The sequence below is a fragment of the Sapajus apella genome, unplaced genomic scaffold (assembly GCF_009761245.1).
Source record: "Sapajus apella isolate SASKATOON/1434 unplaced genomic scaffold, GSC_monkey_1.0 scaffold89, whole genome shotgun sequence".
In the NCBI taxonomy this organism is placed as follows: domain Eukaryota; kingdom Metazoa; phylum Chordata; class Mammalia; order Primates; family Cebidae; genus Sapajus; species Sapajus apella.
Genome location: NW_022437029.1, coordinates 2,784,235 through 2,811,920, shown reverse-complemented (window position 1 = coordinate 2,811,920; position 27,686 = coordinate 2,784,235). Strand labels below are relative to the sequence as shown.

The window sequence follows — 27,686 nt, the reverse complement described above, 5'->3', positions numbered from 1 at the left end:
TGAAATCAGGTATTCTAGGTTTGTTCTCCTTTTACAAACATATTTTGGCCATTCTAACTTTTTGGTCTCTTCATATCCATTTTAGAACTAGTTGATAGATATCTACAAAATATCATGCTGTGATTTTGACTGGGATTGAACAGAATCTACAGATTTACTAGATTACTCACACAGTCTCTCACTATGGGCAAAAGCCTTAGAATAAAGACAACAGAAATTGTATACCATGGGATTTTGAGTGAAGTCACTAATAAAGGAAAATGACTAAAATGTTAACTCTAAAATATGAATATATATGGATGTGTGTTATGTATGTGCTAAAGAATAGGTAGAATGGTAAAACCAGAGCTATAACAATAAGACAAATATATTAAACAAACCAAAGAAAGAGGATAAAGTCAGCTGAGAATGCAGAGATAATCAGTTTAAAGTTTTCCTTGCCTAGCAGCCTACACCTACTAAGATGAAAAGCATGGACCTGAGGGGAAACTATAGGCTGGATTACTTGAAGGGTGGTCCCTATAACACCCTAGACTTAATCAACTGACTACTCCTCTAGTCATGGACTCTGAAATAAGCTGCTATATTTGTAATCAATACCAAGACTTGTATGTGTTTAAATATCCCATTCAGTTTGCAAACTGAGACATCACAATCAAGTTCTTGAAGAAGCTCTTTGCCTGAAATTAGTTTATTACATATTATTGATAAGGTATGCATATCATATGAGTATATATTATAAATATATGTGTGTGTATATATATATATATATATGCTTAGTAGTCACAGGCTATAGGATGATTGAAAAGTTAACCTGCTGTACATTTCAGAGTAATTATATGAAAACACCTGCAGATGGCTATACTCTGAGAGTGTATTTTCAGCTCAATGAGTAAGTTTTATAATATTCTACGTAATAAATGTGGTAACTGATCTTTATTTAAGAAGCTGTCTTTCAAAGATATAATGAAACAACACTGTAGGATCTTTTAATGAGATGACTCACGAGTGGACTGTTGGGGGAGGACCCTGAATGTCAAGCTAAGGAATTTGGACTTTTATTAATAGACAATAGAGAACTAATAAGACGGTAAACATTAGACAACACTAGGAAGAATAAGAGACCAGGGTCAGAGATGTGACTTGAGAGATCATCTCTTACAAGCCTATCCCAAAGACTGATGCTAAAAGTATGTCATTTTACACTGTAATTTCCATAACTACAAGTCTAACTACTCCTTAAAAACAGTATCTTTAAGATTGTTAAACTACTCCCTGCTTGGTCCCATCTCAATTTCTTCATGGGTGCTTTTAGCCTCTCCAACAGTCACCAATGAAATCTGATGTTTGGGTGCTAACTATATTCAAATCTGTACCTAATTCCATTTAAAATTTTAAAAAGGCTATATTCGCCGGGCGTGGTGGCTCAAGCCTGTAATCCCAGCACTTTGGAAGGCCAAGGCGGGTGGATCACGAGGTCAGGAGATTGAGACCATCCTGGTCAACATGGTGAAACCCCGTCTCTACTAAAAATACAAAACATTAGCTGGGCATGGTGGCGCGTGCCTGTAATCCCAGCTACTCAGGAGGTTGAGGCAGAAGAATTGCCTGAACCCAGGAGGCGGAGGTTGCAGTGAGCCGAGATCGCGCCATTGCACTCCAGCCTGGGTAACAAGAGTGAAACTCCATCTCAAAAAAAAAAAAAAAAGGCTATATTCTCAGTAAAGAATAAAACTTCCTAAAATCTAAGTACTGGGTTTCTTTACATCTAATGCTTCCAGCTGAATTTATGTGTAAGAAAAAGGTAGTTGCACAGACCAGCTTTAATTTTAGTTCTGTGGCCTTGGACAAGCTGTTTACTCTCTCTGAACCACCATTTCCTCATCTATGTGGTGGAAGTAAAGATAGCTATAGGATTTTTTTATGCGGGAAAAATAGAGAATGTAGAGGACAACTGTAGCATCAGTTACATACTACACACAGAATAAATGGTAACTATTACTATAATTATACCATAAACACCAAAATGACTATATTATAAAAATCTAGGGAAAATAGGAACAAAAATTAAGAGAGGTCCCAATACATTCTTCTTATTGGAGCAAGGACACTATTTAAAAAAATCTTACCTTTCAAAAAAGTAATATATTATATGCCAAATTCTGGTTCTCTAAACACTATTTCCCCCCTAAAAGGAACCAAAGCTCTTTGGATAAACAACTGATTCCAGGTCTCAGGCCACGCAAGATGAACCTGGGATATCTTGTTGTGTCAGAATGTAAGGAAAAGGTTATAGAAAAAAAAAAAAAAAAAAACAGTCATGAATATTTTTTCACTGTGGTCATGTGGGGAAACTAATATGCTATCTGGGAATTGCTGTATTTCTTTTCTATTTTTTGGGATTCACTTTAAAACACGCCAGGAAAAAAAGTAGATGGAGAGGTACAAAACAAGAATGCCAAATGTTCCTAACTGTTGAAGCTGGCTGATAGGTATATAGGGACTTATTCTATTATTATCACTGTTATTGTTTGTGGAAAGAGAACTTATTTAGACATACTATCATTTACACATACATTTTTATCCTCACACAGAAGTCATCTTCCTAAACAATGAAACTATATCACGTATTCCTTATGTTTTCTTGAACTTTTTCACAGATTTTCATAGGAACTGTCCTGATGCAAATTCAATTCTCCTTCTAAACATTAAGGGATATAACTACATGTGCAGAGCTCTCTGATTGTTCAGTTAATGAAGAGTACCACTCACCCTGAGCTTGTAGGAGTTTAAGGGTAGCTTCAGCTCTGGCTCTGGCTTCTCTCTGTGATTTAGTTAAAAGTTTTCCTTCCTTTTTCAAGCGTTCTTTTCTTTCTTTTTCTTTTTGCTTTTTCCTTTCTCTTTTTTCTTGTTCCAATCGTTCCTATAAAAGAGTACATGTCAGACAAAACCTGTATTCATTTAATGAACTACATAATTCTAATGTAAACAATCCAAACTTCAAATAAATCTGTTATGTTAGGAGATTCCAAATCAAAGTATTTTAAATATTGTACATGATTGTTAATTCATATCACATCAGATTATTGGCAATGATACATACACAACTTATGTGTCAAGCAATCTGTTAAAGAAAATAAAGATAAAATGTGCTATACCTCTTCATCTTATTATTTGTATCAGAACAATAATATAACTGAATTACCATGCAACTATGAAATTTTCATTATTAGAAAACTAAAGATATTTTACAGAGAATAGATTCTAAGTTAAATACAATATCAGTATTACCAACTTCATGAAAACATACCTCTTCTTTACGCTTGGCTTCTAATTCTTCAAGCCGTTTTATACGTTCTTCCTCTTCTCTCTTCTGTCTTTCTTCTTCCTCTTTAAGCTTAGCCAGAGCTTCTTGCATAGCTTTAACAGTGGCTTTGCTAGGGCCTTTTTTCTTCTCTTTCTCTTTTTCTTCCTTTTCTCCTTTCTTTTTCTTCTTATCTTTCTTCTTTTTGTCTCCTTCATTGTCATCTACGAAAAGAGAATAAAGGCAAAGTGTTTAAAACAATTCCCTGTGGTGATGAGCAAAACCCAACGAGAATTCAAGAACATAATGGGCCATGGCTGATGCCAGCAGCAGACTAAGTTTTACAGGCATCAAGGCATCCTGAGCACTTCGGTAACTAGAGCAGCTCAGAGTAACTCACAGATGGCCTCCTGAGAAGTCTGCAATGCTGATGTTGGTCTCAGATGTCCTGAGGAATACAGTAAGACAGAAGGATACTGTAAGTAGCAAAAGGGCAATCCTGTACCTATTGTATCTCTTAATCCATGGTACCTGAGAAGAGTGGCTGGTTTCTGACAGATGCCTATCTGAAGTCCTAACAATCAGAATGAACCTAAGTTCTGTAGCTAATTTCCCTTCTACAACATGGAGATAATGAGAATAATGCCTACTTTAGGGGCATATTAGCAGGATAAAATACAAAAATATAGACAGTTATACCCCAAGAACTCTAAAGAATTAAAAGCTATGAAGGTACTTTCATGGTGCTCCTCCTTAAAGATATCCTGATAATAAAAATCCTAGCATTTAAAAAAGTTGCTGGGCGCGGTGGCTCACGCCTGTAATCCAAGTACTTTGGGAGTTTGAGGTGGGTAGATCACTTGAGATTAGGAGTTCGACACCAGCCTGGCCAACATGACAAAACCCCATCTCTATTAAAAATACTAAAATTAGCTGGACATGGTGGTGGGCGCCTGTAATCCCAGCTACTTGGGACACTGAGACAGAAGACTCGCTTGAACCTGGGAGGCAGAGGTTGCAGTGAGATGAGATTGCATCACTGTACTCCAACCTGGGCAACAAGAGTGAAATTCTATCTCAAAAAAAAAAAAAAAAAAATTATGTCAATTTACCCATTAAAAGTTTTCCAGTCTGAAAAGAGGGAGGGCATACTTGGGGAAAAAAGAAAAAAAAAAAAAAAAAAGTTTTCGGTCAAAAGAAAAACTACTGTTGAGCTAGGACTTTTAATTGGTTCTGTTACAAAACAACAAAAAAAAGGCTCATTATTGCTTAAAAGACATTAATTTTAGCATGCTGAGTTTTAAGTAAAGCACAAAGTATCAGCAACTTCATGAAAACAATTCTTTGTGAATTTCATAAATTGAACCAGGTTTTTAAAGACAGGAAAGAATTCAGGTATTATCTGACATTGAGTTATTAGAAAGGAAGAAAAAATTTTTCATTAAGTAACTTCTATAGTCTTTATCAACAGCAAAAAAATAGTTTTCATAATGAAATTCTATAAAAATTCCAGGCTGTATGTAAATTATTTGGAAGACATTTATACTATGTACATAAAGGATTAACAACGTAAATCAAGTCAAATGCTTAGATGTAATATTTTAGATGGTTCCTTACAATAAAGTGCCTTTATAACCATGGACAAATAACAAAATGACCTTGGAGCATAATGATTACAATTTACACTGTGAATCAAAAGCCTTTTTTGCTCTTTCCTCTAAAGTATTAACCAACCTTCTGCAGCTGTGGGAGTCTCTGCTTTGTCTTCAGAGGCAGGGATTACTCCAGTATCAAGAGTCACGCTGGATTTTACAGTTTCTTCTTCAGATTTCCTCTGAGATTCCTTTTGTTTACTCTGATCCTTTTTACCTGTTTCTAATTCTTCTTTTTCTTTCAGCTTTCGCAGTTTTGCTTTTTCTTCATCTCGCTTTTTTCTCTCGCGCTCCTTCTTTTCTGCTTTCTTTTGGGCCACTGTTTTAATTTTGAAGGAGGAGTCATCATCTTCATTCCCACTTTCTATATTAGGACTTGGCTTGTTTTTTTGATTTTTTTTCTGTCCTTTTCTAGATTGCAAAAATTCATCTGACTCATCAAGACTTTCACCAGAAGAATTTACTCTTGAACGCTCTTTAATTTTGTTACTGTTATCCTCATCCTCTTCAGACCCATCCCACTTCTTATTTGATTTTTGAGCTTTCCCTTTAGGTTTTTTAGGAAGTTTATTAAAATCATCATCATCATCACTCCCAGAGTACATTTCCACTTTTGGTTTTGCAGTCTTTTTTGATTTTGAATCTTCCAATTCTTCACTATCATTATCATCAAAACTCTGTTTTTTGCCCTTCTGTCCTTTCTTTTTTTTATCTTGTTTTGAGGTGAACTCCTCTTCATTGTTTTCTGTTGGCTAAAAAATTTCCATTGTTAGAAAAAATTAACAGAATTATAATCGAGACCAGAGTCATGTGCTTCATTAAGTAAACATTTTTTAAAAATCTCAAAATGACTTCAAAATCTTTTTCAAAGTCTTTTTCACAGGAATATAAAATTCAACCAAGCGTGAGAGGTTGGCTTTGGCCTCAGATATGCCTCACATTCATTGTAACTTTCAGAATCCAAGGGCTCTCGAAACAAGAACTAATCACCAGTCCACATTTACTAACTTTACAAAGCCTATAGGGTAAGTTGAAAAAAGAAAAAATATCTATCATTTTCCAATTACTCTGAGGCTTATCCAAATTTGAAGGATAAAAAAAAGAAACAATAGAGAAAACTGAAGGTAGGAATGAGGGATTACATCCTATCTCCAAATGTACCAATTTTATGAACAGGCAACATACCATAAAATACCTTTACATTCCTATTTCTCCCTTTGGCATCAGATTCCATAGAAATTTTAACATATTGTACACTGTTCAAAAGTTTCCAAATGTAGCTCCCCAAAACAACAGGAGTAGGAAAGCAAGAACAGAATATGAAACATGAACAGGTAACAAAGATCTGTCTTTCACCTTCACTGCAATAGTTTCTCTGTCAGTTTTGATGCCTTGAGCTTCCAAAGACAATTCTTCTAGTTCTTTCAGGATATCATCTTCACTAGAAAAGGATTAAAATACATTGTGAAGCACTGGTATGCTTTTATTAAATGAATCTAGTACCAAAACAAATAAAAATCAAATATATTTAAAATATACTTACTCAAAGTCCTGTTTTTTTTTCTCTTTTTTCTTTTTCCCTTTTGACTTTTGAGGCTCTTGTTCTTTGGCAGCACCAGCTCCTTCTATTTCTGCAGCCAAGGCATCAAGATCAATGTCATCCTTGGCACTTAAATGAAAACAAAGAGGTCCTAAAGGTTACTCAAGAGCAAAATAATCACTCATTACACAGAAAATTTTATCATTTTAACCTTTTTCATGCATTACCAGCACAATGAGTAAAATAATTTGGCAAGTTCTTTCATGACAACACAAGTTACATCTACTTATCAGCCTCCCTGCATCTGCTTCAGTGAAGTTTCTGGATTACACTCAAATAAGGGAGAGTGACAATGAAAAGCTCCAGAAAAAAATCAGGGTAATCAAGAAAAGGAAATTAACTTTTGCAGATACCAAAGGATTTTTTTGTGTGTCTGAATGAAGTTGATTATAAAATGGAGAGACATTAAAACATAAAACAAGTCTTATTTCTCAACTATCAATAACAACACCTAAATATTTGGACCCCTGTGCATTTTTACTTGTAATAGCAGAAATTTCAGAGTTGGAAGGAAGTTTAGAAATCAATTATCTAGACTATTATCTCATTTTACCTATGGGAAAACTAAAATGCACAAGGATTGAATGTCCTAAGAAAAACATAACTACATATCCTAATCTAAATGATTTAGGAATGATTCACTAAATAAAATACTTAACCAAAAATCCAGAATTAAACCTGCTCACACTTGGGTTCATTTCTTTTTCCATCCTACAATGTCCTTATCTATCAACATTACTTGGAATAAACCAAAGTAAGTTCCAGCTAAAACCTACAGAAAATGAAGGAGGTCCAGTCGGAAATGCACAAGTAGCAAAGGCACATGAATCCAAATAAATGGCACCGTAAGAAAACAATTCATGTAACATAGCCTTTACAATGAACACCTTGTAAAGAGATGCTTTATTTCAGTAAAGAAAATTTCTAAAAATAAGTAACTTCCAACCATATGATAAACATAATTAAAAGATTATATGACAAGACATTGAGGATATAGAATTTAGCCTTAAGGAGCTTAATAGGGAAGACAGGCAGCAACCCAGCAAACCACAAATTGCAAAATGTTAAATGCCTTGAAGTAAAAGAACTTAGTGCTTTTATAAATAGGTGGCCAGAACTGAAATGTTTTCCTTTTCTTCCTATATTTTAGATAATTTGACACTGATCTGCTACAGTGGTGACTTCCTACAGTACCACCACCAGAATGGGAAAGTCAGAGGCTTCATAGCAAAGGGGTACACATACTAGATATAGTAAGTACAAAAGCCTAAAGGAAACAAGGTGTGTTATGCCTCAAGAAGGCTCACAAAAGGCTATCCAAACCACCTAAGAAATTTTTGTGCATTATATATTTCTTGATCCCACCTAAGATATAGGGAACCAGAAACTGAGGATGGGAGCTACACAGTATATTTTTAGCAGCAATATTTCCAGGTGATTGTGCACCAGGTATGAACATTGTTCTTCTTCCTTTATGAAGTAACTAGTAATTGAGACACAGAGAATCCGCCTGGAATCACACAATTCAGAGACATGGGATTTGAATCCAGGAAGTCTGATTCCATAGCCAGATGTCTACTTCTGCTAACATAATCCAATTTGCATTTTAGGGCTGGATGCAGTGGCTCACACCTGTAATCCCAGTGCTTTGGGAGGCTGAGGCAGGCAGATTGCTTGAGCCCAGGAGTTCGAGATCAGCCTGGCCAACATGGTGAAACCCCGTCTCTAAAAAATATATAAAAATTAGCCAGGCACGGTGGCTCATTCCTCTTGTCCCAGCTACTTGGGAGGCTGAGGTGGGAAGATCACCTGAGCCCAGGAGGTTGATGGTGCAGTAATCCAGAACTGTGCCACTGAGTGAAACCCTGTCTTAAAAAAAAAAAAGCATTTTAGAATGTTATTAGAACGCTACCTCTGGTATGAGTGGCAGGGCTGAATACTGACTAGTCAGGAAGCAAGAAGAACAGTTAAGAAGATTTTGTAGTAACTAATGAGAAATGATGAGCACCTGACTTGCAGCAGTAGCAGGCAAAATATAAATCAGTTAAATATTAAGGGAATCTAACCAACAACACTTAAGTGATCAACAGAATGTATACAGAAAGGAGTAAGAAAAATATCAAGGACAAGTCTCAGGTCTCATCAGTTAACAAGAACATAACTCTGCCCCAGCAACTCCCAGGAGTATCCCCAAAGGCATCTCTGGCATCATTTCACACTACAGCAGCTTTTGACAACTGTATAAGAGAAGGCTGAAGTCTGGCATCTCATTTCCAAAAATTTATCTGCCCTCATCCAAACTATATTCACCTCATCAAAATAGCTTCAAGAATCTTCTTGTAGTTAGCTATATTTCTGGAGAATTCACCAATAAATATCTCTTGGATAACAGTGTACAGGGCTATATTTGTACACTATTAAGTCTGAAATGCTTCTTCTGGTTAACAATAAAAGACAAACAGTTTTTTAATATCCTTATATTCAGGTATTGTGCTGACCAATGCCTAGACATAATATATACACTGTCACTTAATATTCATAACAATTACATGAAATTATTCTTAAAGACGGTAATTTTTTAAAGGCCACCCACCTAAAGTAGCACACCAAGAATTCAAGCCCAAATTTTAACATCAGATTCTACTGTCTTCCTAGAAAATGGGAAATAATCCAGTTTATTACTGCTTGAAAAATTCAAACATAACTATGAAATTCAATGTGTACTGAACTTCCTACAGTTTACATAGAAAGGCAAAAGACTTAGCGTAAGTAAACATAATACTGAAGAGCAAAGCTGCAAGACTCGTTACTCGATTTTAAGATTTATTATAAAGCTACTATCAAGACAGTGTAATACTGGTGAAAGAAGAGACACACAGATCAATGCAACAGAAGAGGCAGCCCAGAAACAGAACTCTGAGAAGGATACTAGTAATAAAATAAAAACACTAACCACAGACTGAAAGAAATATTTGCAAAGCACTACTAGCTCTAAGACCTGTATCCAAAATAGAGAACTCTTAAAACTCAACAACAGCCCAATTAAAATATGGGCAGTCATCTTGTCAAATTAAGAGGCAGAGGGAGTGGATGAAAGATGCTTATCATCATTTGTCAATGGGGAAATGCAAATTAAAACAAGAAGACAGTAGTATATACCTATCAGAATTGCTAAAATCCAAGAAACCAGCAATACCAATTCCTGGTAAGAAAACAAAATGGCTGATTCTAGGATGCGGGCTGGACATAGACAAAATAAGCCTGGAGCACTGTGTAATGGTAGGAAGTGATGAAGTGATTTAAAAACAGAAAACAAACACACAAATAAGAAAATGCCAAAACACACAAAAAACACATACAATGTTGAGTCTATGACAGAGGGACACGAGCCAACTGAAAGAGCTCCTAATAGTCAATGGGAGCAACAAATTAATATGTTAATTAATTAGAAGAACAAATTAACAATATTAAATTATAAGTTAAGTATGAAATAATTCCACAAGTCACACTAACAGAAATGATTAAATAAATGGGGAAGAGACAAATATGTGCAGAAGAAAGCTAAATAAATTCCATCCTCAAGGAAGCGGAACATAATTTTACACTCCTAAACTATGAGCTGTGTACAATGTTTTCATTCCAAAGAGTACCATATAGAAAGAGGAAGAGTAACCTTTGAATGAAGAAATCTGACAAAGACAGACTCAGCCAAGTGATCAACATGTTAGATCAGTGATATAATGAAATCTGAGAAACTATCACAGATAAGACAGACCTAAGGATAAATGACTACTAAATGTAATGTGGTATCCTGTATAGGATCCTGGAACAGATACAGGACAGTAGAGAAAAACTAAGGAAATCTACGAAGTATGCACTTCACTTAATAATATTGGCTCTTCAACTGAAACAAGGTGTGGGTCATATGGAGACTCTGCATTATCTTCACAATCTAAAACTTCCGTAAATTAATTTTTTAAAAACTGAGAGGAGGGGCTAGGCATGGTGGCTCACGCCTGTAATCCCAGCACTTTGGGAGGACGAGGAGGGGGTGGATCACCTAGGTTCAGGAGTTCGAGACCAGCCTGGCCAACATGGTGAAACCCTGTCTCTACTAAAAATACAAAAATATTTAGCTGGGCATGGTGGCATGTGCCTGTAATCCCAGCTACTACGGAGGCTGAGGCAGGAGAATCACTTGAACCTGGGAGACAGAGAATCTCTAGAACCTGAGATGCGGAAGTTGTAGTGAGCTGAGATAGCACCACTGCAGCACTCCAGCCTGGGCAATAGAGGGAGACACCACACCATCTCAAAAAATAAGTACAATAAATTAATTTTTGACAAAGGTGCAAAAGCAGAGAAGGATAGCCTCTTTAACAAATAGTGCTCAAAACTCAACAGTAAAATAAATCCCAACAATTAAAAATGGGCATAAGGCATGAAAAGACATTTCACTGAAAATATACAGATAGCAAATAAACATCCACATCATCAGCTATTTGGGAAATGCAAGTTAAAACCACAAGGGGATATCGCTACAAACAATTCACCACATATCAATCAGAATGCCCTCCTCCCCCATAATAGTGATAATGACCAATACTGCTAAAAATAGAAAGGAACTGGAAAATTCATACACTGCTGGTAGAAATATAAAACAGCAATGCCCTCTGGAAAACAGTCTATCAATTTCTTGAAAAACTAAAAATGTACTTGCACATTTATAACTAAATAACAAAAATTTATGTTCATAGAGAAACTTGTAGAAAGTTCAGAGAGTTTTATTTTCAATAGCCAAAAACTGGATATATCTCACATGTCCTTTAATGGGTGAATGGTTGAACAGACCGTAGTTCATTCCCATTCCACAAATATTATTCATCAATAAAATGGAATGACCCATTGATACATGCAAGAACTTGGATACCTCTCAAGAGAATTAGGCTGAGTAGAAAGAAGCCAACCTCAAAAGGTCACATACATACTTAATTCCATTAATACAACATTTTTGAAAGGACAAAACTTTAGAAATGTAGAAGACATTTGAGGTTAGAGAAGGTGAGGTGTGTGTTGGGTTAGGGAGTACAGGAAGGAGGTGGCTACAAATGAACAACATGAGGGATTTTTGCACTGATGTTCTTCATAATGGATATACAAACCTACATATGTAATAATATTGTATAGAACTAAATATATAAACACACACACAAATACAATCAGTATAAATGAAACTGGGCAAACCTGAATATAACCAGTGAATTGTATCAATGTCATTATCTGGGTAATGGCTGGGCACAGTGGCTCACGCCTGTAATCCCAGCACTTTGGGAAGTCCTCAGAGGACAGGCTGCTTGAATCCAGAAGTTCTAGACCAGCCTGGGCCCCATCTCCACAAAAACTACAAAAAAATTAGCCAGGCAGGCCAGGCATGGTGGCTGACGCCTGTAATTCCAACACTTTGGGAGGTCGAGGCAGGCAAATCACAAGGTCAGGAGTTTCACCATATTGGCCAAGACAAGCCTGGCCAATATGGTGAAATCTCGTCTCTACTAAAAATACAAAAATTAGGCAGGTATGATGGTGTGCGCCTATAGTCCCAGCTACTCAGGAGGCGGAGGCAGAAGAATTACTTAAACTCAGAAGGCGGAGGGTGCAGTGAACCGAGATCGCACCACTGCACTCCAGCTGGGTGACAGAGCAAGACAGTGACAGACAGACAGAATTAGTCAGGCATGGTGGCATATGCCTGTACTCTCAGCTACTCCAATGGCTAGGATAGGAGGATGGAAAGCCTGGGAGAGGGAGGCTGTAGTGAGCCATGACTGTGAAACGGCACTCCAGTTTGAACAACAGAGTAAGAGCCTGTCTCAATTGCACATGAATCTATAACAATCTTGAAATAAAAGTTTAACTTAAAAAAAGACACCATTAACAAAATAGGTCGCCAGGCACAGTGGCTCACGCCTGTAATCCTAGCACTTTGGGAGGTGGATGGATCACTTGAGGCCAGGAGTTTGAGACCACCCTGACCAATATGGTGAAATCCTTTTCTAATAAAAATAGAAAATAAAATTATCCAGGTGTGGTGGTACATGCCTGTAATCCCAGCTACTCAGGAAGCTAAGGCATGAGGGCCACTGTATTGCAGCCTGAGCAACACAGCAAGACTCAAAAGGTCTCAAAAACAACAACAAAAAAGACACAATTAGCAAAATGAAAACGCAAGACAAAGAGTGAGAGAAAATATCTGCAATACATGTATCTCACAAAGGATTTGCCTATGAAAAAAAAAAAACAATTTTTTAAATGGGAAAGTGATTTGAACAGACACATAACCAATAAGATGAAAGAATAACAAACACATGACAGGATGTTATCACTAATATGGAAATGTAAATTAAAGCCACAATAAGGGCAGGGCACGATGGCTCACCTCTGTAATCCCATCACTTTGGGACGCTGAGGGGGGTGGATCACTTGAGGTCAGGAGTTTGAGACCAGCCTGGCTAACAAGATGAAACCCCGTCTCTACTAAAAATAGAAAAAAGTAGCTGGGCATGGTGGCTGGTGCCTGTAATCCAGCTGCTAGAGAGGCTAAGGCAGGAGAATTGCTTGAACCTGGGAAATGAAGGTTGCAGTGAGCCAAGATTGCGCCACTGCACTCCAGCCTGGGTGACAAAAGTAAGACTCCATCTCAAAAAAAAAAAAAAAACACAATGAGCTGTCACTACACAGCCACTAGAAATACTAAAATTAATGATTGGTAATAGCAAGTGTTGAGATAGGATACAGAGTAACTGGAACACATGTATCTCTAGAGGGAACACAAAAATGGCACAGCTACTTTGGAAGAGAGTTTGACAGCTTCTTGTTAAATACACACTTACCATATGACCCAGCAATCCCACTCCTAATCCCACTCCTAGGTATTTACCTAAAGAGAAATGAAAACACATGTCCACACAAAGACTTAAACTCAAATGTTCATTGCACCTTTACTCAAAATCAGAAAAAGCTGGAAACAATCCAAATACCCCCCTACCAGATTATTTATAAACAAACTGTCATATATCCAGGCAATGGAATAATACTACTGGGTAATAAAAGGGAAGAACTAATGCTACAAGCACTAACATAGATGAGTCTCAAAAACATACTGTACTAAGTGAAACCAGGTCAGCCACCAAAGATTACGTACTTTATCATCCTACTTATATGAATTTCTAGAAAAAGCAAAACTACAGTGACCAAAAATAAAACATGAAAACTATAGCCACTACTGGGCTCAAGTGATCCACCTGCCTTGGCCTCCCAAAGTGCTGAGATTCCAGGTGTGAGCCACTATGCCTGGTCCATTTATGCATTTTTATAAGTTATAAAAAGAAGAACAAACCTATAATATTTTTCTAGTATCTTAATTTCTACTAAACACAGTATGTGGACTTAAAATAATGTTTAATGAAGGAGTCTTTTAAAAATGTTATTTATTCTTTATTTCTTCATTAGTGTCTCTCACCACTTAACAAAAATCAACTCAAATTAATTAAAGACTTAAATGTAAAACCCAAAAATACGAAACTATTAGGAGAAAACAGGGGAGATACTTTATGACATTGTTTGAATAAGACCTGAAAGCTCAGGCAACAAAAGCAAAACTAACAAATACAACAAAGAAAACAGCCAAGAGTGAAGAGACAGTCTATAGAACAGGAGAAAATATTCACAAACTATGCATCTAATAAGGGGTTAATATCCAGAATACATATGGAACTCAAAACAACAATAGTAAAAAAGCAAACACTCCAACTAAATGATTGGCAAAAGATCAGAATAGACATTTCTCAAAGGAAGACATAAAAATGGGCACCAGGTATATGAAAAAAACACTCAATGTTTACTAATCATCAGGAAAATGCAAATCAAAACTACAATGAGCTATCACCTTACCTTAGACTGGCTTTTATTAAAAAGACAAAAAAATATTATGAGGATATGGAGAAAGGGGAACTATTATACACTGCTGCTGAAAATGTAAATTAGTACAGCCATTAGCGACATCATAGAGGTTCCTCAAAAAAAAAAAAAAAAAAGAACTACCATATAATCCAACAATTCCACTACTGGGTATATATCCAAAGGAAATGAAATTGCTATGCTGAAGAAATATTTACACTCCTACATTCACTGCAGCACTGTTCACAATAACCAAGATATGGAATCAACCTAAACGTCCATCAACGATGAATGCATTGAGAAAATGTATGAATACACAGTGGGAATACTATTCAGCCATAAAAAAGAATGAAATCCTGTCATTCTGTGACAACATATATGAACTGGGATGCAATTACATTAAATAAAATAGGTCATATTTTATTTAGCAGAAAGACAAATGCTGCATGATCTCATTCATATCTGGAATCAAAAAAAGGTTGATTTTATAAAAGTGGAGAGTAGAATAATGGTTACCAGAGGCTGGGAAGAGTAGGAAAGAGGGGAAATGGGAAGAAGTTCATCAACAGGTAAAAAGCCATAGTCAGGAGAATAACTTCGGGTGTTCTACTTCACAGTAGGATGACTATGGTTAACAATAATGTATTATACTTCAAAATAGCTAGAAGAGATAAGTTGGAATGTTTTTACCACAAAGAAATGACAAGTGTTTGAGGTGGTAGATGTGGGAATTGTCCTGATTTGATCATTACACAATGTATACAGATATCAAAATATCACACTGTACCCCATAAATATGTACAATTATTATGCGTCAAGAACAAAATACAACTTGTATTTTTTCAGTTGTATAAAAACAGTATTTCTTTATTGTGTATGCAGGTATGTACTCAACTTTGGTGTCTGGCTTTTGGAATTAAATAAAAATCATATATAAAAATAAAAAATAAGATACATGCTTCATCTTGAGACCAATATAGTACAAAGCCTTTTCAAGACACATATTACAAAAAAAAAAATTGTTCACTGAAAAAAAGTAAATTAACCTCATGTACAACTCTCCTCTGAATTCCAAACTTAGCAAATTTCATTTGATAATGACGGGTATTTTCCACTGAAAAACTGCCTAATCAATGTAAAGTTAGACAAGAAACAGGAAATCCAACTCCTTTCCAAATTATTCCACACTTGAAAATCTCCAAGATGGCTAAGATTCCTTTTTACCAACCTCTCTTCTCCAATGCCTCTTTATCCACTGCAGAGGTTTTAAAACCTGGCCCAACATTTCTGACACTCTTTGAGAGGTGGAGGTCTATCTCCTTTAATGTGGGGGTTGTATGACTGCTTGCTAAAAAGAATGACAGAACTTACAGTTTCTGGGCCTAGGCCTTAACTTGGCAGTTTCCTGTCTCCTGGAATGCTCACTGCTAAGCTAATGGAGATGTCCAGGTCAGGAGTAGAGATCAAATAGAGGTGCTCCAACGGACAACGCCAGTTGATTTAAGCCCAGTCAACCTCCAGAACCACAAAAAATAATCACAAGTTTTGTTTTTTTAAGTCATTGTTTGGGATGACTTGTTATGAGACAATAATAACTGAAGCATCCCCATATTTCTTCCTATTCCTAATTAATACCAGCGCCTATAGCGATGCAAAGCATGTTGGTAAAAGAGTAAGATCCAAACTATACCACTCCTTCCTCCTTCCCCACCCCCAAGTTGATGGACAAATTGTCCAAAACCTCAAAGTGCTAAAGGAAGGATAAGCCACATATAACCCTGTTGCTGCCCCTTTGCACTTACTTTGGCTTCTACCCCCCATTCCCCGCCAAAACTCTTAATAGTAAAGAAGAAGAAGAGCATAAGAGGGAATCCTTTTCTTTATTCTTAACTCTATCTCAGCAGTAACAGCTGCAATAAGAGAAATGGGAAAATCCAGTCCCGTCTTTTCTACAGGTTGCCTTCTGACATCTCATCTCCTTAGTGTTCATCTTCTTACCCAGAACATCCTTGATCTTCAACAGTTGTGTATAAAAAGAGGAAAAACAAGACAAAAGAAGGGAAAGTCCAGCAGTCATTGCTCCTCAGTGGCTCTCACCACTTATAACCACAAATCCCAAGAGTTCTCACTCTCCACTCCCTTAATGAAGTTCTGTCTCAAGTACTACAATCAGTAAGTTGAGAACTATGTCTCAAAAGAAAACCCTCCCAGCTTACAACATCCTTACGAAAGTTTGACTCCTTTAAAAGGAATATGAAACCACACTGCTACTATATTATACAATGCAATGCAAAGGATATGTATATCTTATCCCCTTCTACAAAATTAAACCTAATCCTTTATTTTCTAAATCTCAGATACATTAATTTGATGAGAATACAAACCTTGTAGACCCCTCCATATACATAACCTAAGTTCATATGTATTACAGATTCCAGTATGCCTAACTATCAAATCAGTACAGCTTTTACAAACTGGATTAAGTGGGGAGGAACAGAGTTGCAGGGATTTCAGAAGCTTAAAAATTCTCTCTAGTAACTTCTGTTTTATCTGTTTTAAATTTTAATTTGATAATAAAATTTAAGATGAATATGGATAGTCACCTTATCATGGTATACTGTCAAAGAACATCAACCTAAACTTTTGTTTACAACCCTCACCCCCCAAAACTGTTTCAATAAAAAAGATCAGATGCACATTTAATAGGTAAATTAAACCTTCTGGTCAAGAGAAGATACTGTGATAAAAAGCTCAAATGATTAGTTCAAATCATTAGTTCAAATTACTTCTGAAAAAAAGTATCAGAAGAATTGAGCTCTTACTAGTACAGGCATTCTGAACTCAAAAGAAATCCATTATAAAAGGCAATATATTCACAATGGAAATGGTCATTTAGATCCTGCTACTCAAAGTTTAGTTATAGGACAAGCAGCATCAGTATCATCACCTTGTTGAAAATGCAAAATCTCAGGCTTGTTAAAAAACACTGAAAAATTCAGAATCTCAGACACCCACCACAGACGTATTCAATCAAAATCTCCATTCTAACAAGATCCCCAAGTGAACAAAGTTTGAGAAGCACTGACTTAGATTCAACAAAGTGGCATCATCTTTCAAATCAATGTTGCAGATTGGAGCTTTGCAAAATTTTATACTTGTTACTATTTGATATAAGACTATTTTGGGGCCTGGCACAGTGGCTCATGCCTGTAATCCCATCACTTTGGGAGGCTGAATCAGGAGGATCACTTGAGTTCAGGAGTTCGAGACCAGCCTGAGCAATATAGCAAGATCTCATCTCTACTAAAAATCAAAAAAATTAGCTTGGCATGGCGGCATGCATCTGTAGTCCCAGATAGGAGGCTGAGGTGGGAGGATCACTTGAGCCCAGGAGATCAAGGCTGCAGTAAGGTATGACCAGACCACTGCACTCCAGCCTGGGCAACAGAGTAGAATCCTGTCTCAACAAAATAAATAATAAAAGAATATTTCGGGTTTCATAATTACAGAGATACAAGTTTATATTTAGGATTGTCTAGAGATACATACAATATTGTTAAAAATTCACATCCACATTCTCAATAAACACCTTAAGAAAAGATACAACTTATGTTCTAAGATAACTGATCACATGGTAAACACTCAAAGCAAATTCAGTCTCTGTACTCCATAGAAGTTAACTCTGATCCTTAAGGATTTTTCCCACCTAACTTGTACAGTGCCTGACACTGTAAATATTAATAAATTGTTAATATTAACAAACTAATAATTACTAATAAATTTTAACAAAAATTTTTATGTAGACAACCACTCTTAAGGCCAGATTTCTGAATAACCAAATTGCTGAACACCACCATCATTAGAATGGTCTTGCTGCACCTGTGTAAGAAATTGGCAATACGGTAGCAACTGAAGATCTCAAATATTCCTCATGGTCACCCTTAGTATTCTAGAGACACAGAAACAAACAGCATACTCCTGTTCCTTCCTATCTGCATGCTCTCTTGATTGCAAATTTAATCAGAAAAGGATTTTAAAGACATGTAAACAATAACTTTAAGAGGCAAATGTGAAATCTCAAGGGTAGTACTCTCATACTTAACCCAAAGCCCATTTTCTCCCTTCATTATTTTACTCTGTGTTATCTGTGCATATGCCTATTTGCTACATTAAAATGTAACACCCTTTGAGAACAGAAAACTCTTTTTTGTTTTTTTTTTTTTTGAGACAGGGTCTAGCTCTGTCACCCAGGCTGGAGTGTACTGGCACAAACATGGCTCACTGCAGCCTTGACCTCCCAAGGTTCAAGCAATCCTCCCATCTCAGACTCCTGAGTAGCTAAGACCACAGGCACATGCCCCCACACCCGGCTGTTTTTTTTAAGGGGGTAAAGACGGGGTCTCCCCATGTTGCACAGGCTGGTCTCAAACTCCTAGCCTCAAGCAATCTTCCTGCTTCAGCCTCCCAAAGTGCTGGGATTACAGACATGAACCACCACACCCCACCCACCTACCTATCTTTTACAAGTAGCAACCAGCAAGGCTTGTTAGACATTCCTTTCTTTTTTATTTTTTGAGACAGTCTCACTCTATTGCCCAGGCTGGAGTGCAGTGGTACAATCTTGGCTCACTGCAACCTCCGCCTCCCAGGTTCATTCAAGCGATTCTCGTGCCTCAACCTTCCAAGTAGCTGGCATTACAGGCGTGCACCACCACACTTGGCTAATTTTTTTGCATTTTTAGTAGAGACAGGGTTTTACTGTGTTGGCCAAGCTGGTCTCCAACTCCTAGGCTTAACTGATCCACCTGCCTCGGCCTCCCAAAGTTCTGCAATTACAGGCATGAGTCACCATCACACCAAGCTGCATGTTAGACATTCCAAATAGGCACTAATAAATAAGAAAAAAGTACTATTCTGGAATGGCAGTCACAACTCTCATACAACAGGCAAAGCTAACCAGTTTCAACGCAGCAGTTTAATAAAAAACATGCCTCACACTATAATGACTACTGTACTTTTGATCACAAAACTTCCAAATGGAATTTTCTGAAGCAATAAATTCAAATGCTAGTTTTAAAAATCCCTCTGAAAAAGTACAATGACGTTTCATTTATCTGACAACACAAAGATTCCACTGTATTTGAATTTTCCAAATGAATGAAATGTGCCACTTTTAAAAATCAATATTTAAGATATAAACATTTCTTATAATGGATTATATAATTTCTTTAAATATTTACAAATGTCTGAGATTGTATCAAGATAATGGAGAAAAGAAGGGAGGGGGCAGAATGCAGATGAAACGAGATCATTTATGAATGAATTTGAACCTGGGTCATGGACACATGTTGGTTGATTAGACTATTCTATTTTTTTATGTGTTTGAAATTTTTCATTCAAGGAAATTCACACTACAATAATCAAAACTGTGGTGACAGGGCCGGGCGCGGTGGCTCACGCATGTAATCCCAGCACTTTGGGAGGCCAAGGCGGGTGGATCACGAGGTCAAGAGATCGAGACCATCCTGGTCAACATGGTGAAACCCCGTCTCTACTAAAAATACAAAAAATTAGCTGGGCATGGTGGCGCGTGCCTGTAATCCCAGCTACTCAGGAGGCTGAGGCAGGAGAATTGCCTGAACCCAGGAGGCAGAGGTTGCAGTGAGCGCGCCATTGCACTCCAGCCTGGGTAACAAGAGCAAAACTCCATCTCTAAATAAATAAATAAATAAATAAGCTGTGGTGACAGCTGGACATGCTGGCTGACACCTGTTATCCCAATACTTTGGGAAGCTGAAGCAGGTGAATCGCTTGAGGTCAGGAGTTTGAGACCAGCCTGGCCAACATGGTGAAACCCCGTCTCTACTAAAAACACAAAAATTAGCCAGGAATGGCAGTGCCTAAAATCCCTCAAATCCTAAAATTTTAGGTGTCACACCTAAAATCCCAGCTACTTAGGAGGCTGAGGCAGAGGAATCGCTTGAACCCAGGAGACAGAGGTTGCAATGAGCAGAGGTCGCACTGCAGCACTCCAGCCTGGGTGACAGTGAGACTCTGTGTCAACAAAAAGAAAAACACACACACATACAAACAAAAAACAAACTGTGGTGCCAACACAGACTCAGACATACAGACCAAAGAAATAAAATTTAAAGTCCAAAAATAAATCCACATATCTAGAAGCTAACGATCTGACAAAGGTGCCAAAATCTTTCAATAAGGCAAGAAATTTTCTCTTCAACAAATGGTACTAGAACAACTAGATATCTGTATATAAAAGAATGCAGATGAACCACTACATCATAACATATACAACAATTAACTCAAACTGGAAAAAAGACCAAAATGCAAGCGGTAAGGCAATAAAACTTTTTTTTTTTTTTTTTTTTGAGACGGAGTCTCGCTCTGTCACCTAGGCTGGAATACAGTGGCGTGATCTTGGTTCACTGCAACCTCTGCCTCCCAGGTTCATGCGATTCTCCTGCCTCAGCCTCCTGAGTAGCTGGGACTACAGGCACCCACCATCATGCTCAGCTAATTTTTGTACTTTTAGTAGAGACAGGGTTTCATTATGTTGGCCAGGCTGTTTCGAACTCCTGACCTGAGGTGATCCACCCGCCTCAGCCTCCCAAAGTGCTGGGATTACAGGCGTGAGCCACTGCCCCCAACTGGCAACAAAACTCTTAAGAAAACATATTTGTAAATCTTCAAGATCTTGGATTTAGCAACAGATACTCTTAGATACACCAACATACAAGCAACAGAAAAAAATAAACTGGACTTCCACAAAATAAAAAACTTTGTGAAAAAGAAACTAAGGCAGTGAAAAAAAAACATACAGAATGAGAGAAAGTATTTGCAAATCATATATCTGATAAGGACCTAGTATCCAGACTATAGCAAGATCTCTCACAACCCAACAACAAAAATACAACCCAAGCTGGGCTCAGTGGCTCATGCCTGTAATCCCAGCACTTTGGGAGGCTAAGATGGAAGGATAGCTTGAGGCCAGGAGTTCAAGACCAGCCTAGGCAACACAGCAAGATCCCATCTCTACAAAAAAAAAAAATTTAAATTAACTGAGTACAGTGGTGCACACCTGCAGTCCTAGCTACTGGGGAGGGAAGACTGCTTCAGTCCAGGAGTTCAAGGTTGGAGTGAACAATGATCACATCATTGCACTCTAGCCTGGGTGACAGAGTAAGTTCCTGTCTCTAAACAGAAAGGAAGGAGGGAAGGAAAAAAAAAACCTTTACCATTTACCAAAAAAAAAAGTGGGGGTGGGGTGAGAAATGATTACATTAACAGTAACCAAAATTCTAAGATACCTGGGAAAAGCCAAATCCTAAAGATTAAAATGAAGAAAATAATAATATTTTACTGTTACACAATTAAATTAACCAACTAAATGGAGAGGCAAATCATATTACTTATTTGTTCACAAATATATTTCTAGCATCTAGAAAAATATCTGGCACTCAAGTGCTTAAACCTCAATATATTTCTTGAATGGGATGATTTTACACCATAAAAATGTCAAGTGTCATAAATAATCTAAAAATTTAATGGACTCCCAATTAAAATCAATCTCAACTGATATTTACCTTGACAAGTATCACATTAAAAAAAAAAAATCTCAAATTGTTAAAATATCAAGAACATTAACATGTCCACATATGCCTTAAGTTGTCTTTAAGTGATATTCTCAAGCATTCTCAGCACCTGTAAGACTGTAAGACATACGTTAATGATGGTCAAACAACTTGAGAAATGTCTCACAAATGCCTAAATCTAGTTTAGAAATCCCTAGGCCATCAGTCCTCAAATTCATTCCCAAGATCTCTTTAGGGAATCTAAACTATTTTAGGAGATCAAAACAATTTTCAAAATAATACTGAGAGGCTACTAGCCTTTTTCATTGTCATTTTCTCACAACTGTACAGCAGAGTTTTTCAGAAGTTAAATGTGTGATGATGCTGCACATCAAATGCAATAAGAAGATATGAGAATCTATCTTCCACTAAATCATAACAAAGATGTCTGCAAGAACATTTAGCTCTTCTCACTATTTTTGAAAATGTATTTAATAATGTCATGTAAAATAACGTAAGTTTATTTTTATTTTTAAATTAAATATTTTAAGAACTTTTCAGTTTTAATTTGTAATACTTCTAACTGGTAGATATAACCCACATAAACAAAAGCTTTCTGTATTCCTTAGGAATTTAAGAGTGTAAAGGAGTCTAGGACCAGAGGTTGAGAACTGCTACTCTAACCTAACCACTGACACTCACACTTCCTCAGTAAAACAATGTTCTGCTCACCTTACAGATCAACTGCAAGGCTGGAATAACTTAGAAGGATAAATAAAGCACAACTAATGAGCAAGTAACATTAAAATTAGCTGAACAGCCTCCTCAAAGGGAATCTCAGCATGAAAGGCTAGAGAGGTTAGTTACTACCAACAAAAGTCTATAAATCTGGTTTCTTATTAATTTATAGCAAACTAGAACTTCTCCTATCAACTTCGTAAAGCATCAGTACAGGAACAGTCTAGACCAAAAGAACTCTGATTATGCCTCTTTTTTTGATGTAATTTATGCAGATGGGAGTTTTATTAATTCAAATATATGCAAGTAAGAAATGCATTCCTTTATTAAACCTAGGCTATTTGTATTATATTTGTTTGATATCTGGATACTGAATCCTAGCCTTTGCCTCAACAAGTTTCCTGAGGCAACTGAAAAACGTCTGGAAAACTTGCTGAACAAACACCATATCAAAATCTCATTCTTACAGTAACACAAACTGAGGCTGGGCATGGTGGCTCATGCCTGTAATCGCAGCCCTTTGGGAGGCCAAGGTAGGAGGATCACTTGAGGTCAGGAGTTCGAAACTAGTCAGCCAACATGGTGAAACCCTGTCCCTACTAAAAATACAAAAATTAGGCGGGCATGGTGTTGGGCACTTATAATCCCAGCTACTTGGAAGGCTAAGGCAGAACTGCTTGAGCCCAGGAGGGGGAGGTTGCAGTACGTAGTGATCATGCCACTGTACTCCACCCTGGGTGACAGAGCAAGGCTCCATCAAAAAAAAAAAAAAAAAAAAAAAAAAAAAGCCAAAACTTTTTTTTACACAAACTGGAAGAGAATTCTAGAACTTGGAATTTAAACAAAGTTCTAGAATTCTAAAAATACACAGACAAGAATAAATATCTCAATCGCTGACATATGCTATGCAAATAAAAGTAAATAAGTTAAAATCCAATTTTAAATGAATACTGAGTGGGTAAGAAGTTAAAATAAGGATTAATTAAATATAAGAATTAAGGACAGTGAAGTATTTTATGTTCTTTCCAAGAACTGAAAAGTGGTTCCATGCCTTATCTTGATAAGTAACAGCTGTGCATTTCTTACCCAGTTCGCACCTTGCTAGAAACATGCCTGGTACAGCCGAGGAGGGGAGGTGGGATGACGGTAAAATCTTTAAAGTGAGGACCTTCACGAAGGAGAATAAAACCAGATCTCTAACTCATTTTACACAAACAAGACTATTAATCCTAAAATTGGACATTCTCCCTCCATATTTTCTTTCCAGTCTGTGTTTTTGTCCTGTTTACAAATATCCAAAATATCCTTGAAGAAAGGAAAGAAATAGTAAAATAAACAAAGGGAAAAAGCTAACTCACACAGCATGGAACTTGCCATTCCCCATCTCCCAATCTCATATTGAGGACCAAAATAAAAACCCAAGCAGTTCTACTCAAAGGAGACTCTGCTAAAGCTCAGGATTTCTTAGATACAATCTGAAAGCTACTCATAAAAAGGAGTCCATGAGGCATTTATACACACATACACACACACACTCACAAAATGTTTCAACTTCATATGTTAGTATATGAGAAAGTAAATGTTTTAAAATTATATTGCCACCACTTTCCCATCAACATGAGCCAAAAAATAAAAACCACAGATTAGTTTGAGAGGGGGAAAAACAGAAACAAAAACTAACCAGCGGCATTTCTTCTACAGAACCAAACCAATCATTTAACAAAAGGGTCTAGTGTGCAATTTACACTTTACACCATCCCTGAAAACCTTTATAAATCAATGAGACATTCACTTTTCCCTAAAAATACACAGACAATAAACCTCTTGTCTCCCAATGGCTTTCTTACATTGTGAAAGAGCCTGGAAAGTAAAAAGTGGAAGTAGGGTAACATATAACACCTGTAATCCCAGCTACTAGGGAGGCTGAGGTGGGAGGATCACTGGCCAGGTGTTCAAGACCAGTCTGGGCAACATAGTGAGACTGCCCCTCCATCTCCAAAAAAACAAAACAAAAACACATATATATGTAATTTTAAATCTAAAGAACACATTTGTGTAATCCTAAACCAAAGGAACGAAATTTTTTAAAAAATGTAATAAGACAATCAGGGAAATTAGAAAACTATTTGTTAATGTTTAAGAATCACTGTTAATATTTCTTACAGATTAACTTGGTGTATTCACAGATGAAAAGCTAGGGAGATTTGCTTTAAAATATCTAGTAGGTGGGGGCCGGGCACGGTGGCTCATGCCTGTAATCCCAACACTTTGGGAGGCCGAGACGGGCAGATGACCTGAGGTCGGGAGTTTGAGCCTGACCAACAGAGTAACCTCTCTGCTAAAAATACAAAATTAACCAGACATGGTGGTGCATGCCTGTAATCCAGCTACTTGGGAGGCTGAGGCAGGAGAATCGCTTGAACCCAGGAGGCGGAGGTTGCAGTGAGCTGAGATCGCGCCTTTGCACTAGCCTGGGCAACAAGAGCGAAACTCCGTCTCAAAAAAAAAAAAAAAAAAAAAAAAAAATCTAGTAGGTGGGACAAAACAAAATAGGCCATGTGTTAACAATGGTTGAATCCAGGTAATTAATACATAAAGGTTTATTATACTCATTTATTTTCTAGATGCAGCTGAACATTTCTCTCAGCAAGGAAAAAAGTACGCTATGCATCAAAAATTCCTGCCAAAAATAAAGAAATTTGTGTTCCACTACATCACCCGTAACCCTTTTTTATCATTTGTCTGGTTTGATTAGCAATAATTCTATTCTCCAAACCAATTAACTTCCTCCAATCGACCTAAAACTGAAATACAAGACTGTTGTCTTTTAATTCTACTCATAAGCTAGTCAAACGCTAGGTGAGAAAACGATCCAGGATTACAATGTATAATTAGTAAACTTAATTTCAAGACCACTCATCTGTTTTGAGTCAGACTGATGAACTGGCATTAGTTTTGTGTTTTAATTTACCTTACTCTCCGCCTCGTATTTAAGTTTGGTGGGTAGTGTACGAACGTGAAAAGTAACAGATGTTGTTCACTCCCAGGAAGTGAGCTCTTTCAATCATAAGAGTTCAGAACTCAGTCGAATGTGACAGAGAGAAATGTCTCAAAAATCTCTAGGTAAGTAACTCGCGTACACCCTTACCCTCCCACCCCAAGCATTTTAGGTGGTTAGAAAGGAGCGACCCCGGTTTGTTTCTTCTTCTTCCCTTCCTTTCTTAGGGGAGGGCTAGAAAGCAAAGAAACGACCAAAAGAGACAGGCCGGAAGAAGGAAAGCGAAAAGCATGGAGGCTGGACAATCAGTCCTCAAATAAATGAGAACTGTAACCAAATCAGATTAAGTTGAGAGAGCGAACTGCTAAACACCTCCCCATAACTCTAACATACCTGAGCCCGCGAGTAGAGAAACCTGGCCGTACTTCACATGCAGGCTGCTTTCTTTCCCAAGTACTCAAAGGTACAAAAAGCATAAAAAGAACTTCCCGACCCTCGCCAAGAGTAGCGCGAGAAAAACCTCGCACTGGCCTGGGCCACCCTGGCGAAGCCGTCCGACCCTCCCCGCGCGGCCGGGAACCCTTAAATGACTGTCCCACTCCTCAGGCCGGGGAAAGGGTAGCTACGGGACCGAGGCACAGCTGGGAGGACCCGCCCGCCGTTGAGGCCCTAAGTGCCCGCCCGGCCCGGGGGCGTGGGCCCGCGCCGCCCACTCTGGGCCCTGGCGCGGTGCCACAAGAGAGTGGTGGCAAGCCCGGACCCTGATCCAACCCCGCGCCGGGCGAGACCCGCGCACCCCACAGAGCCACGGCGGCCGCCGCCGTACGGACCCAACCCCTAGCTACCTGTCTTCGCTCTTGTTTTTCTGTTTCTTCCCCATTGCTTGTCAATTGGCGCTCGGCCCCTCTAATCGGTCTCTCACAGACGCACTGCCTCCCGGCTCACTTTGGTCTCCGCTCAGCTCCTTTCCCCAAGTGCTGCCGCCGCTCGCACCCGGCTCTCCACAGACCCGCGCACTGGAACAGGGCACATATGGTGTGAATTCTCAGTGCGCAAGCGCATCGCCCTGTCGCCTCGGCGTGAGGACGCAGGGCGCGGCTCATCGAGAGCTGCGCTTCGGGTAGAGCGTCTCCGGTTGACCCGCCGGCCAGGCAGGAGCCCGAGCGCCCCCTCCCCGCAAAGCGTCCGCCACAGGCCGACGCCTGCGCGGGTTCCAGGTTCTAGAACCCGGAGGTGGACAATGAAGCTGTCAGTTCCCCAACCCATCCCTCTCACGACTGGGGAACGCACGCTTCGGTTCAGGAGTAGGCCTTGGGCTTCCCTTTATATCTTTGTGTTCTCAGCTGTACGAAGTTCAGTAAAGAATCACAACGAACCAATAATGAGTCCTCTGGGGTTTGCGAGATAGACAAATCCAGGACAAAATAGGGACCTCTCAGTAACATCCGTGCATCATGCATTATGTACAGTCGCTGAATAAGACATAGAACAGGACACACCCGATCAATTCCCTAACATAGGTCTTCATTTTTACCCTCAAAGCGAGAGCAAGTTCTAAAATTCCTGTGTTTAGGGGAGGCAAGAGGGAACCTACAGGAGTAGTGGAAAATGTTCTATATCTGGATCTGGACGGTGATATTTTGGGTTTTAACTGTGCAGTAGTTAATTGTGCTGTATATATTTATGCCTCGACTTAAAGAAAAATGTTCATTCAACGGAACGGAAACGCAGTTCGAGCGTCATCGCTGAGCAGGAGCGCAGCTGTCTCATTTCCAGTCTCGCACGCTGGACCGCGAGTTCTGAAGCACCGTCCTGAGAAAAGTCCGGCCACGCCAGCCTGCGCACT

The 27,686-nt window shown here is 38.2% G+C and overlaps 1 protein-coding gene across 3 annotated transcripts in view; it reads right to left on the bottom strand.

Annotated features, from left to right (window-relative positions):
• EIF5B (eukaryotic translation initiation factor 5B) overlaps window positions 1-27,502 on the bottom strand; it is a 60,679-nt gene extending 33,177 nt beyond the window's left edge. For 2 of the 3 annotated variants that reach the window (XM_032255451.1, XM_032255452.1), the window contains exons 1-6: window positions 26,686-27,502; window positions 6,500-6,625; window positions 6,289-6,397; window positions 5,039-5,708; window positions 3,311-3,528; window positions 2,773-2,923 (exon numbers count right to left, since the gene is read on the bottom strand). In XM_032255451.1, the coding sequence (XP_032111342.1) occupies window positions 2,773-2,923; window positions 3,311-3,528; window positions 5,039-5,708; window positions 6,289-6,397; window positions 6,500-6,625; window positions 26,686-26,720 (1,309 nt within the window). In that variant the 5' untranslated portion in view covers window positions 26,721-27,502. The remainder of the gene's footprint in view (window positions 1-2,772; window positions 2,924-3,310; window positions 3,529-5,038; window positions 5,709-6,288; window positions 6,398-6,499; window positions 6,626-26,685) is intronic. The other variant, XM_032255453.1, reaches the window with a different exon arrangement.
• Between the last annotated feature and the right edge of the window lie 184 nt (window positions 27,503-27,686).